Source organism: Idiotropiscis lumnitzeri, chromosome 11 (genome assembly GCF_059441095.1).
Source record: "Idiotropiscis lumnitzeri isolate Australia: NSW breed Sydney's pygmy pipehorse chromosome 11, RoL_Ilum_1.0, whole genome shotgun sequence".
NCBI classification, from domain to species: domain Eukaryota; kingdom Metazoa; phylum Chordata; class Actinopteri; order Syngnathiformes; family Syngnathidae; genus Idiotropiscis; species Idiotropiscis lumnitzeri.
This window is the reverse complement of record NC_142401.1, coordinates 15,228,491-15,242,117: the sequence shown is the minus strand read 5'-3', so window position 1 is coordinate 15,242,117 and position 13,627 is coordinate 15,228,491. Positions and strand designations below refer to the sequence as shown.

General features: G+C 40.4%; 2 protein-coding genes across 9 annotated transcripts in view; one reads left to right on the top strand and one right to left on the bottom strand.

The window, feature by feature from the left end:
* The window catches only part of cacna2d2a (calcium voltage-gated channel auxiliary subunit alpha2delta 2a), a 166,275-nt gene extending 160,656 nt beyond the window's left edge, over positions 1-5,619 (top strand). For all 3 annotated transcript variants that reach the window (XM_088309850.1, XM_088309849.1, XM_088309848.1), the window contains 15 exons: positions 224-321; positions 1,105-1,195; positions 1,391-1,453; positions 1,601-1,704; positions 1,778-1,876; positions 1,950-2,041; positions 2,416-2,463; positions 2,540-2,611; positions 2,683-2,835; positions 3,025-3,077; positions 3,871-3,926; positions 4,134-4,257; positions 4,332-4,441; positions 4,515-4,597; positions 4,906-5,619. In XM_088309850.1, the coding sequence (XP_088165976.1) occupies positions 224-321; positions 1,105-1,195; positions 1,391-1,453; positions 1,601-1,704; positions 1,778-1,876; positions 1,950-2,041; positions 2,416-2,463; positions 2,540-2,611; positions 2,683-2,835; positions 3,025-3,077; positions 3,871-3,926; positions 4,134-4,257; positions 4,332-4,441; positions 4,515-4,597; positions 4,906-5,028 (1,369 nt within the window). In that variant the 3' untranslated portion in view covers positions 5,029-5,619. The remainder of the gene's footprint in view (positions 1-223; positions 322-1,104; positions 1,196-1,390; positions 1,454-1,600; positions 1,705-1,777; positions 1,877-1,949; positions 2,042-2,415; positions 2,464-2,539; positions 2,612-2,682; positions 2,836-3,024; positions 3,078-3,870; positions 3,927-4,133; positions 4,258-4,331; positions 4,442-4,514; positions 4,598-4,905) is intronic.
* abhd14b (abhydrolase domain containing 14B) lies at positions 2,900-13,617 on the bottom strand. Of its 6 annotated transcripts, none has more exons than XM_088309855.1 (5): positions 13,481-13,617; positions 11,889-12,103; positions 10,679-10,920; positions 10,296-10,476; positions 2,900-5,645 (listed from the first exon to the last, which is right to left on the bottom strand). In XM_088309855.1, exons 1-4 carry the CDS (start codon positions 13,540-13,542, stop codon positions 10,297-10,299), a joined length of 699 nt encoding a protein of 232 aa, XP_088165981.1. In that variant the 5' UTR covers positions 13,543-13,617; the 3' UTR covers positions 2,900-5,645; position 10,296. The 6 variants fall into 6 exon arrangements, with proteins under 6 accessions (XP_088165981.1, XP_088165984.1, XP_088165982.1 ...); XM_088309858.1 differs by lacking the exon at positions 13,481-13,617 and adding an exon at positions 12,865-12,897; XM_088309856.1 differs by lacking the exon at positions 13,481-13,617 and adding an exon at positions 12,716-12,840.
* Between the last annotated feature and the right edge of the window lie 10 nt (positions 13,618-13,627).

Genomic DNA, 13,627 nt, shown 5'->3' with positions numbered 1-13,627 from the left:
TATTTTTGTGTGTGCGTGTGTGTGTTTTGCATTGTATTGTTGTCATTGTCACTGATGAGTGATGCCCAAATTTTGTGTCATCAGATTTCACCGTCACTGTACCCAAGTACAACCCTCCGCGCATGCTGCCACTGCTGTGACGCTGCATGATTTGTTCTTGAGACGTGATGCGTCAGGCAGGTTCTGGCAATTGTCAATTTTATTTTATTTTTTTGCTCCTCAGGGAATACTGTAATGATCTGGAGTTGTCGAGCAACAACACGGAATTCCTGCTCAACTTCATCGCCCTCATGGAGAAAGTGACGCCCGACTCCAAGCAATGTCAGTAGGATGCCACTTGAAATTTTGGCAGAAACTCAATGATATTTTGAGGAAGCATCAGTCCAAACTAGTCGCAGGGGATAGGAACAAAATAATTGACTGCAACCCCAAAATTGTTTTGTAGTTGCCTATATTCATAGTTGAAACCACAAATATACCACAAACTATGATCCCCAAAAGAGTTTAAAAAAAAAATGAAAGTGAATAAAATAAAAATAAATGGCTTTCAGATGGTTTCATTTCGGAAAATATGCATCGCAAGTGTGCATGTACAGTATATGCATATGTGCTACGTTCCGATTATACAGAGCCCTGGTACCATCAAATTCCAGTCATCGCGGGACTTTTTTTTTTTCTTTTAACAAGATGCCCTACACAATACAATGCAGGAATCAGCACGTCTTCCTACTTTTTTTTTTTTTTTTTTTTATCATCACTCAATGACCAAACCCACACATATAACCATCCACTGACAATCAATGATGTCCTCCCTCAAACCAAATATTGATCGTACCAGAGGACTCACCAGTGAGAGGCAGCACAATGTCACAGTGCATCCACACTGCTGGGAGGAAACAAAGAGAAAAAAGAAAAAGACTGTGAATATTGGACACATTTAACATTGATTGTGGACACCATTTTCAGGGAAGAAAAAAAATCCCATAAGTGCATTTCCATCGTAACCTGCGCAATAGGCTTCCAAACTCTTTATTTTTTCTTTGCATTTATGTTGATATTCTGTTTACATGCGAATATTTCGCTGTGTTCTGCTTCTGTGTTCAGGCGACAATTTGCTCCTTCACAACCTGATCCTGGACACGGGCATCATCAGGCAGCTGGTGGACAAAGTGTGGAAGAACAAAGATTTGAACACGTGAGTGCAGAAGGGATCCTTTAGGCTCTCGAGAAGTAGACAGATAACTAAACATGTACTTTCCGTAGTTGTGTAATTTCACTTTTGATGTGTGGGCATGTACTCCGAAGACGCTACAATCTGTATGCATGCCATTAAAAAGTATTTTTTAATAATCTGTCCCTTTTAATGTGTGCTCCTCTTATGTGTTTGAAGGTACGGTTTTCTTGCTGTATTTGCTGCCACAGATGGAGGAATCACACGAGTGTTTCCCAATAAGTAAGACTCCTTCTTATCAACACTGTGTTGTTTGTTTTAATGCTTTTTAATGGCTCCCTTTTAAAGCCTCATCACTTCGATAAGGAACAAGCACAACGGTAGTGGCCTTGTAGCATGGAGATTTACAGCTCTCTCTTAAAATGTCAGGGCTGCGGAAAGCTGGGAGGAAGACCCCGAACCGTTTAACGCCAGCTATTACCGCCGCAGTCTCGACAACAAGGGCTACATTTTCCGAGCGCCTTATCGTACAGGTGAGTGAGTCTCCGCGGGGCGTCTCTCGCCGAGCCCGGTCTTTTCTCTTTGACTTACGTGTTTGTCTCGCAGCCCGAGACGAGCTGCTCAACCCGGAGAACGACACCATTGGGATTCTGGTCAGCACGGCGGTGGACATCACAGTCGGAGGGAAGACGATCAAACCGGCAGGTGCGTTTCTGAGTGACGTGGATTTCATTTTGAAGATGCTTATAGTAATTTGTCTGTTTTGCTCATTTGTCAGTCGTCGGAGTGAAACTGGATCTTGAAGCCTGGGTGGATAAGTTTAAGATCCTTGCCAGTAACCACACAGACAACCGCCAAGGCCCTAACACGGTAACCAAACGTGCAATTAATAAAGGCCTGTTTGAATCAGTTTAGTGACGGGAAGTGTGATGTGCAGTGAGGTTCATAACATGTAAACCCAAACTTAGCCTATTTTCCTTTCTTGATTCTAACATGCACTTTGTGTCGTTTTTCTGGCCTTGACTAAATATGTCACACAAATTCTTTAAATATATTCAGACAGAGGGAACACTGTAAAAAACAAAATGTGGGTGAATAGTTCTTTGTTTAGATGCTGTATTGACAATCAGCCCAACGTGTACCTCGCTGGGATAGACTCTAGCAATCGCATAGTAACATCGCATTAAGGCTTCCTTTTGTTCCCTCGTCTTATACTCATGTCTTTTCCTTTCCGTTGGTGTCAGTGTGCACCAAACAGGGTCTGTGAGATGGACTGTGAGGCCAACAATGATGTGAGTGTCCATTTGTCTTCTTCCACACATTTCGCGGCTCCTCCAGCTCATCGTCCACTATTGCATTTGCCCGCAGGACCTCCTGTGTTACTTAGTAGATGACGGCGGCTTCCTGATCATGTCCAACCAGAAGGATGACTGGAACAAGGTGGCTTTTGGTCACCGGCGGTGACTCTGTCTCTTGAAGGCCCTTGTGTTCTGACTTGTGTTCTTCTGCAGGTGGGCATGTTCTTCAGTGACGTGGACCCCTACCTGATGTACGCGCTCTACAACAACTCCTTCTACTACCGCAAGCAGTCGTTCGACTACCAGTCGGTGTGCGAGCGCATGCCCAACAGTGAGGCTGGAGCGGCACGGAGAGGAGTCTTTGTGGTACTAAAAACATACGTTTTACATGCCTTACCTTAAGGCACCACTGTATGTATAAATCTAAAGATAAAGATAAAGCTGTCCTTTATTAGTCCCACAATGGGGAAATTTGAGGTGTTACAGCAGCAAAGATATAGATCACACATTGCGCACAAGTAATCATTTGCAATTCATTCATTGTCATATCCGCAGCCCACGATTGCAGATTTTGTCAACCTGGCTTGGTGGTCATCTGCAGCTGCATGGTGAGAAATTTACCATACGATCATTAAATACCCTTTATTAGGTACACCTGCACCTGTGTAATAATATTAGAAAGGACTGTAGGGGAGTTTTACACCAGTGCAAATTACAGCCCCAATAATAAACACTGTTGAACAGGACACATACGGATAATTGATTTGTTTAATGGCTTGTATACAAATATTTGAGTCTCTGGAGAGTCTGCCCACCCATCAAGTGTGAAATTACACCAGCTAGCAAAAATGGTGATCCTATTTCTTAAAGAGGAAGAGAAGTTAAACATTTTCTTTCCAATACAATTTTGTATGCAGCCTCACTCGTCTAAACATGGTATTCTGATTAATATTGCGTTTGTGGAATATCAACTAAGCGGCAGGACTCAGCTTGCGAATGTCACATGACCAAACTCGGAAAAGAGGTGAGCCGTGATTGGCCGTTACTTGATCCCACACTAGAATGTGTCAATTTCAATCGACCACCTGCCCCGAGATCGATCATATCAAGTGGATTTTGCGGCTTAATTCATACTTAGTATTTCACAAACAATATTGATCAAAAAGCTGAATAATGTTGCAGTCTTGGAATTGTTAGAAATTGTGTGGAAGGGGGGCTGTTTAGTGTCGTCTGTAAAATTATACCTCTCTGAATGAAGATACAGAATGATTATCTCTGTAATGGCTCAATTTCATTTGCAGCTTTTGTATTGGCTCTCATAAAATGTGCGGTCATCATACTTTGTCCTACTCACTTGCAGAATTCACAAGGAAATAAAATATTCATATTTCTTGTCTTCAGGTCATTGTTCCAGCAGTTCATGTATGGACTGGCTTATCACAGCTGGTTTGTCACAGGTAGGTGCCAAAATGACAACCAAAATTAAAAGCGATGATGAGGAAAGTCTGGGAAATGTGGCAAGTAAATTAACAGTGTGTGGTGTACTCAAGATGCCTAACACAGCACACCTCCCACTAAACAAAAAATCCAGTATCTCCAACCGTTTGTGAGTTGTGTTTAGCGATGTTTGCGTGTATGTGTGTGTTTCCAATACGCCACCCCAGACAATGTGGGTGCCGAGGGACTGGACTCCAAGGATAGAAGTTGTGTCATGATTCAGACTCAGTACTACCTGAGCAACCTGAGCAGCTCCTTCAACATGCTGCAGGATTGTGGCAACTGTTCCAGGTACACACACGCATGCGCACACACGCATACTCAAGAACGACAACTTTATAAATTGCACTGTCTTTTCCGTTCAGGTTGATTCACGCCAAGAGGATAAACAACACCAACCTGTTGTTCGTGGTGGCCGAGAAGATGCCTTGCAACACTTGCGAGATCGAAAAGCTGTCCCAGGAGGAGGAGGAGTGTATCCTCTGGTGCGATGATGTCATTGACATGTAGAGAATCTCTGTTGTTATTCCATAATCGCTTATTTCCAGTCCTGGAGGAGAATCCGTGTGAGGAAATGACAGTGGCACGTTATAGAAAAGGACCCTCCACCTGTTTTGACAACAACAACGCGGTAAGCTTGTTCCAGTCATCAAGAAATAGTCATCGAGCTTGTAGAGCATATCAGTTGTCATCATGCTAATTTGAAATTTAAAAAAAATGAAAACCTAACTAAGTCTTCTAAATCCGCAGATGAATATTCAATATGCGACCTCCGCCCCCCAAAACAAGTACAAATTTGGAAACATATTGGGGGGAAAAAAAATTAAACAATTTCCCTCATTTGAATGAATTAAGTCACTTTATGACAAGGAATAAAAACAGAAAATCTCAATGTGTTTTCTGACATCATGTGTAATTCCCACGTGTGTCCTTCCTCAGGAGAACACGTCGGACTGTGGACGGGGCCATTCCTTACGTCCGTCCCGCATGGTTTTGCTGCTCATTCAACTGTTCCTGCTTTACCCTCTCGTCAGCCCTCATGCTCACTCTCTTCTACATTAATCTCATCTGTCACACACATGCACACACATTTTATAGCTGTCCCGTGCTTCTCATATGTGCACCCAATGCTCCCCACCACCACCTAAAGTAGTCTTACAGGCAATGATGGAAGCCCTGAGTGCCGCCGTCTAGCCAGCTTCACTTCTGTGTCCTCAGCCAAGGTGACCCACACATGGAGAAACCTCCACGCCCAACTCCCACCAATACACCCAAAAAGAACTCTTAAGTAGATGACATGTCACTCGTGTCAAAGAGAATTCCAAACTTTTTATTTTCGTTTTTGTTCACCAAAAAAAAAAAATGATAACGTACGATGTTTAATTTATGCACTACTATATCTACTTGCCAAAATGAGATAGACTTTCATGTGGTCTTATTTTTATAGCAAAAAACACAACAGAAATGGCTTGATGAGAGGGATTTAAAAAAAAAAAAGGTGTTATTGTCATGACGTGCTCATATCCGTTACACAAACGCTCACGCTCTAATAACACAGCTGTGATGTTTCAATTATTATTAGCGAGCGGTGTGTTGTCGTGTTATTTATTACCAACAAAAAAAAAAAAAAACTCTGACCTCCATTTATACCAACATCACCTCTGCCAGTCGTCATGAGACTGTGAAGGAGAAGAAAAGATAAATAAAAAAAGAGAGATCAATGCTACGTGGATGAAGTCAAAATGCAACAAGAATAACACTGTAATATCACAAGAAAAAAAGTTGAAACTTTACAAGGGTTAAATCATAATGCTACGAGGAAAAAAGTTGAAATGTTACGGGAATTAAGTTGCAATATTAGGAGGGGAAACGTGTGCAACTTCACGAGAAAAATGGTTTTGACTTTACATTAATTCATTAAATTGTAATGTCATGAGGACAATTCCAGAATATTACAAGAATAAAATCCTAATTGTGTGTGAAAACATTTTTATAAAAGTTAATCGAATATTGAGTTAAACATTTCTCAAATGTACAAAAAAAAAATTCAGAATATAGCACAAAAAATAAGTTACAATGAGTATGTTTTAACATCACTAAAGAAAAATCTAATTCTATGAGGGGGGAAAGTTGTTGTACTTTGTACTATGAGAATCAAGTTGTAATATTAGGAAAATGAATACAGAATATTGCAAGAAAAAAAGTTTCTTTACAGCAGTAAAATCAGAATATTGAAACACTGAAGTCCTAATTTTCGAGGAAAAAAGTAAGGTGTAAAAGTTGTAATATTACAATAAAAAAGTTAGGAAAACATTAATTCATTCAAAAGATTTTCAGATAAAAAAAAATATATTACGAGTTAGAATTCTAGAAGGAAAAAACGTAATATGATATGAATAAACTCGCAATATACGAGATTAAATATGAAACATGACATGATGAGTTTAATTTTGACAGGCATAAAATTCTATCAAATGTCCTCATTGGAAAATTAAGTTGCAAAACTGTGAAATAACGTTTAAATTGTAATTTTATGAGTCAAGTTGTAAATTTAGAAGAAAGGCATAATATAACAAAACTCAAAACATTCTTAATACAGTATATGATTCTAATTTAATAATAAGATTTTATGAGAATAAATATTAATCTAAGTATAGTTATAATTTTACTAAAATATCAAAGGAATATGGGAATACAAGAAGAATTTTATGGGAATAAAATGTAATGTTTAAAAAAATAAAATAAAGTGCTACGTTTGCAAACATGCCTTCGTTTAGGAAAGGATTTTCCAGAATCTGGTCAATGTTTGACATTTACTTTTTCTCGTAAAAATTGTACTTCCCCCCCGTAATATCGCAATGTTATTCTCGTAACTTTACGTCCATTTTCTTCGTAATTTCACATTTCTTTATGGTAAGACATGGCTTCTTCTCGCTAAACTGTCACATGCTCTCACCGGTTGCATCATTCATTGCCAGCGTGGCCCGGGCCTTATCATGCTGTCCCCCAAAATGGCCACCAAACACAACCGCCGCCGCCATGTGCGCCAAGTAGTCAGCGCCTGTCACGTGGTCGTCCTTTTCGACTGTTTAGGAGCCGCTTTGTTTCATAATAGTGCCTTGAAGCACTTTGTGGTGGACGAGCATTGCAACTGCATAGTATAGTTGATTATTTGAAACCAAGCGGCCATCTTGGAGAGGGATCAGTTTTAGGTAGAGCAGCCGTCTGACTGCCATCACATGACGACAAAGCCATGCGTTAGAGGTCTGATCAGTAGGCTATCAGCACACACACTTCGACTGGATTTACGCTGCAGGTCCAAGTACGCATTTTCCCATGAAATGCTTACATCCAACTTTCTTGACTGTTTTTTCCATATATGTTTCAAGTGACACATACAGTGTGGGGCAACACGCAAAATATCCCGCATGCGCCGACAACGACATTGCTCGTGAATAATTCTGCACGTAAGTAAACAATAATACATGAATAACAAAAATAATGAGGGACTAAATGGCCTGGGGGGGGGGGGGGGGGGGGGGGGTCCTTCTGAAAATGCACAATAACCCCAGCAGCTGAATTTAATTTGCCCCTCTCAAAACTTTTTAACGTCCAACTGACTGTTCAATGTTCCAGAAAGTTGAACACTAACATTTACAAAAGGTGTTGATCCGTGAACCAACGAACATATTTCACTATTTGATTGTGTATTGCAATACAGAAAACAAAAAGGCAGAAAGGACGTTCTTAGAAATTAGAAGAAACAAAACAACAAAATGGAATTGTGCCACTTGCAGCATAAATCCAGCCTTGTTTTTTTTTTTTCTTTTTTTTTTTTTAAGGCCACTTGACTGCTCTTGTTCTGCCTGAGTTCCGCGTGTGTGTGTTTGCATTCATCGAGTGGAATGTCTTTTTGCTTGTGATGCGAGGAATGATTGTTTTTTTTATGTTCTTGTTTGTGTGTCACAATGAACACAACCCAGTGTTACGGACATTTAAAAAACAAAAAAAGGAAAAAAAAGGGACGTCTGCGCTTTTTGGATTTAAGAGAATGTGTTAGCTGGTCGGTGTTTTGAATTTTTAAAATGCAACGTAGAAAAATGACGCCTCTCTATTTGAATGCCTTAGTGTCACGTACAACAGAGCTCTGATCCCCCTCGCCCCGCACACCCCCACCGTATTTCAGATTATTAATGGAGTTAGTAATAACACTATATAAATAATGGATATTGAGACTTCTTTTTTGTTGTTGTTGTTGTTCATCTTTCACTTTGGGATAATTACACATGTCCTGGTCAAACTGACCAGGGAACAGTAATGCTGTTTTTTTTTTGTTTTGTTTTGTTTTTTTGGACATTCCTTTTGAATGATTAAACAAGAACCGGGTCAAATTTATCAGTTTAAAACATTGACTTAAACGGAGTTCATACTGAGCTATTAAAAAAAAAAAAAAAAGAAAAAAAAAAAACAACACTCCTGAGAAGCAGATCAGAACGGCAGGATGGTAACAAACGCTCAAATGTAACCACCTAGCATTATAACATCATGTGACATTTGGCAGGTTTACCTAAATTAAATACAAACCAAATATTTGTTGGAATCTATTTATTGACGTTTCTGACACGTTTGGATAATTAAAAACACCTCGATTCAAATTTGCTCTGTTTAAATATTGATTGAAATGATTACTATAAACTGTGTATACTTTTTTAGTTTTTTTTTCTGACTAGGCCTGTCATGATCATTACTACATCAACTTATCGTTCATTTAGTAAAATTGGCACAATACTTTTTGGGACTTGATAAATGATTTGCTTACGTGGTATTTGGTTACATGAGTCATCTACATTCACGCTTTCTGCTTATTCCCACTCCAGCCTGTCATTTTTTTCACACACGCAAACACACTAAAAGCGGTTTGGTTCAACTGTTTCAGTTCGGTGAGCATGTCTCATCAATTCATAGGCACGCGCAAGTCTTTATCTAACTTTTTAGTGAGTCGCAGCCATTTAAAGTAGCGATAATAATAGCCAAATAGCGCTTGGAGTCAACAATGATGATATCGCTGTGAACATACTTCCTGTGATCATTCTTTCACCTTTAACCTGATTGTAGTGGTTTGGATTTCACAAACAGCTATTCCAGTCTGTTACAACCAGGTGAAAAAGGACATTGTGAAAGGAATAAGTCATCTAATTTTATGTGGCTTATTTTTTCACCACAAATAGTATAATAAACAGTATAGTGGTTGTATGTATTGCATTAATATTTGTTTTAGTGCATTTGTTATAAATAGCCTCAGTCATTTTTATTTGTATTTTTTTATCCAAGATATTTTCAATGCAAAGTAAGATAATTGCACTTAAAAAGGTATTTTTACTTTAACATCATCACTATATCAGTGGCATTAAAAACACACATCAATAATATCACTTATTGTAATAGTTGCTGTGAAAATGTATCGTCCCAAAAATGTTTCGTGACAGGCCTATTTCTGACACTATTGGTTCAATCTGACCCAGTTACATTATTGCCTTTTTAACTAGAGTGTGAACATTTGTCATGAAACAATGTTTATTAAGATGATTTTTATTTTGTTTTGCAACACATGTAACAGGTTTAAAAAAAAAAAGAAAAAGCAAACATATAGCGTCAGTATTGCTAACGTGTCAACCTAAGGCTTAGCGTGCCTAATCTAAATCAACTTGTGACGAAGGTGGGGGGGCAGCTGGTTAAAAGAAGCAAAATGGGAGGCGGGCTGTGTCTGTGGGTGTGTGTGGGTGCGCGCGTGTGTGTGTGTGTGGAGAGGGGCCAGTGTGTATGTGATTGTGTAGTGTGTAGTCTGGTGCTACGTGACCATGTTTGACAAAAGTGTGTGTTTAAAAGAAAATAACATTTAGAGAAAACAAGTCGGAATCAGTCAAAGTGAAGTCAGTATATATATCTAAATATAATTATAGGAAAAGAGCACTGTTGAGAAGTTTGAGGTCTGAAGTCCAAACAGTTTTTTATTTTGGATTTCTTTCTCGTGAGTGAGTGATCGCGTGCGTGTGTTTGAATGACTTGAGCTCCTTCTTTGTTTTGTTTGTCGCTCCATTCTTTTTGTACAGCTACACAGAAAAAAGATGAGAAAAAAAAAAAAAACAAAAGAGGGGCAAACTTTGTAAAATATTGTGTCTGTGACTCCTTGTAAAATATTTTCAAATTGTTTATTACAGAGAATCAGTTAATAAATAATGTTCATATTTTTCACTTCAGTTTATCCGTGTCACGTGTTTTTTTTTTTTTTTTGGTTTGTTTTTTTTTGTAACTCAACACACGCACTGTACCTCAGAGTTTAGCAAGGAAGTCCGTGAGTAGCTGGTGCCACGCGTCTGGGTTGTCCAGGTAGCAGGCGTGCCCCGCCCCTTTCATCACCGCCACGCTGTGATTTGCCAGCTGGCTCAGGTTGCTAAGTGACACCTGCCCCAGCTCAGTGTCACCGTCGCCATAGACAATCAGAGACGGCACCTGTCGTGACAAAAAAAAAAAAAAGACCTAATTTGAATTAATAAATCTAGAAAATTTCTAGGTTATGCTGACAGAAAAAAGCTTAGGAACCCTCAAAATGATCATCTAACCTTTACACTAAGCTCCGCCCACATTAAGTGGAATGAGCAAAAATGTTTCACGACTTTGTGAAATTCGAAAACATAAACTTATGTAGCGTGACCTTGACGCCACGGTACTGTTGTGCGCTGATCTTTTGGGTGCAGATGGGCGCGACGGGAATGTAGGCGCGCAACAGGTGCTGGTGTTGCAGCAGGAAAGGGAGCGAATACATGCCGCTCAGTGATGGGCTGATCAGCACCACGGGGCTCAGCTGCAGACGCTCGCAAACGTCCATCAGGAACGTGGCGGGGGCCAGCTCGCCCACAGCTGCCGGCGCCTCGGCTGAGCTCGAGCGGCCCAGTCCTGTGGACAAGCGTGTTTTATTTAAACGATGACCAACCATCACAAAAATGGTTGTGCACATCTCTACTCATGCCCACTTTGACCTCTAGAAATATTCAAATCGATATATCGCCCCAATATTTGGGATTTTAGGAACATTAAGTACTTTCCTCTCCATAGAACATTTGAAGACATTTGTAGTTGTGTCCACTTTGAATGCTGCAAATTCGAAAGCGATCGCCCCATTATTTTGTTTTCTCTCCGATGGCGCACACTGGGCCGTAGAAACTTAATGTTGCGTAATGAATAGAAGACTTCAAGTTCAGAAAAATCCCAAATATTGGGGCGATCATTCTAATTTTTTCAAGAGTTTAAGCGGGGATAAGTACAGATGTCCACATACAATTTGGTGACGATTAATTGCTAACGCTAAGCTTTTTCTCAACAATGAGCATCTCTGTAGTGCAAAGGTGTCAAACTCAAGGCACAGGGGCCAGTTCTGACCCACCAATCAAATCATGTGTCAACTTCGAAGTTCCTTGCTAAAATCTGTACCTACATTTTTAAATTGTCATGTGTATTATATAACAATTTTGAGATTCTGGAAGATTCATTTGCTACCCTTTTTACATAAATTATTATTCTTGATTTCAGAAGTAGCGATTCATTTATTTGTTGTGTATATCAGAGGGAAGCCGTAACTCCAAAGTGGTCTGCCACAAAAATGAGTTTCATAAACCTTATGTGGCGGAAATGGCTTAACATCAAAAGAATTCTAAATATTTGGGTAATGGTTCTGATATTCTCCGACGTTGAAGTGGACATAGGAAGATGTACATTTTGTTCACAAATGATCGTATTTTTTTTTTTTACATTACCCAAGATCAAGTTGGGTTTTTTTTTTTCAACATCCATACAAAACATAGCATATTACCCAAGTGTCAACAAACACTACGGATGGATGGATGACTGCTGCTTGTTCCGCTCACCTGGAAGGTCGATGGCGACTGCTCGGCAGCCGGCCTCGGCCAGCAAGTGAAGGGTGCCGATGTTCAGCCAGTTTTCCGAGGAGAAGCGGCGTCCATGAAGAAGTAAAATGGACATCTTGACGTCTCCCGAGGACGGTCGACTTTGTCTGTAGAAGAGTGGCGACGTGCAGCCTGTCACCACTACGCTGCCCTCGCTCAACTCCACCTGCGACATCCTGAACACACAAACACACACAATACATGGTCGGCTCAAGGGCCCAAACAATGCTGAGGTTTTTTTAGGCTGATGTTGATTCTAATAACTTGGCAGCATAAAATTCCAATAACCAATTAATCAGCTGATTAATTTAAGAAATATATTGCCCAAAACAACAAAGATAAAAATAACAGAGAGAACATTTGATTGTTTTCCAATGTTTTATCCTTCAGTAAAAAAGCGTGAATTTATTTCCCCCTTTTTAGGAGGGTGTTTGAATATCCTTACCTTTGTCTTATGTTGCAATGTGTTGGGAAAAATCTTTCTAATTTTGCACATTTTAAACGAGTTAATATCGACCGCCCAATTAATTGGTTGGGCTCTTGTCAGTACCATAAAAAAAAGTATTAAAGAACCCACAAGAGGAACATAACATAATGTCGGCAAGTGATAAGGACCGTAAATACTGCGGTACCAAGGGGCGTAGTGGCCATCGGGAATTTTGGGAGAACTCCCATACGGTCGGTCCATTCTCTGCAAAAGTTGTCGCACATCAGGCAACCTCTCCCTACCACCACACAGACAGACAAATTTGCGTTGCATGTTGGCACAGTAGCCAACTGGTTAGCACGTGGGTTTGATTCCGGCTCCGGCCTTCCTGTGTGGAGTTTGCATGTTCTCCCGGTGCTTGGGTTTTCCGTGGGTAGTCCGGTTTCCTCCCACATTTCAAAAACATGCATGGCAGGTTGATTGGACACTCTAAATCAGGGGTCTTCAAACCTGTTCCTCGAGGGCGGGTGTCCTGCCCGTTTTCCACCTCTCCCTGGTGCAACACACCTGAGCGATCGTTATCTAGCTTCTGCACACCTTGCTGATTATCTGATCATTTGAATCAGCTGTGTTGCAGCAGGGAGAGATGGAAAACCTGCAGGACACCAGCCCTCGGGGAACAGGATTGAGGACCCCTGCTCTCAATTGTCCCTAGATATGAATGAGAGCGCGAATGGTTGGCCGTCTATGTGTGCCCTGCGATTGGCTGGCAACCAGTTAAAGGGTGAACCCCCGCCTACTGCCCGAAGACAAGCTGGGATAGTCTGTGTGATGTGTGGGAAGAGACTTTCACACTTAATAAAGTAACTGCAACATGGCGTTTCTTGAGCAAATAAAACAAAGTTCCCACCCTGGCCCGAAGCACTCACGCAAAATGTGCAGTTAACGGCTCAATCCCCACACACAAAAAATAGTATTATTTGTATTTGTCAAAGAAGTATTTCGAGTATTCAACTCTCAAAAGTGGTCATTGTGTCGGGTTCATCTGTTTTTACAGTCACTAGATGTGCAAAGGTGCTGTCAAAGCCATTTTCCCACCCACCCAAAATATCGACATCGTTCTTACCTGATGATGTTGATGACGACAAGTTCAATAAAGTTAGCAAACTTGCTGCGCTTCCGCTTCATTTGCCGACAACAAACAAGAGCAACTAAAAATAAAGAGCTCCGCAAATGAGTTTATCGTCCTCTAGCGTCCAACTGCGAGAATTGC

What these genes read in the sequence shown, in the direction of transcription:
- abhd14b (XM_088309853.1), bottom strand. Translation starts at nt 12,687, where the DNA reads ATGCAACGCAAATTTGTCTGTCTGTGTGGTGGTAGGGAGAGGTTGCCT. An exon ending in GATGGCCACTACGCCCCTTG is followed by an intron (nt 12,104 to 12,559) that starts GTACCGCAGTAT and finishes TTGTGTGTTCAG; the next exon opens with GATGTCGCAGGTGGAGTTGA. An exon ending in AACAGTACCGTGGCGTCAAG is followed by an intron (nt 10,477 to 10,678) that starts GTCACGCTACAT and finishes TTGTCACGACAG; the next exon opens with GTGCCGTCTCTGATTGTCTA.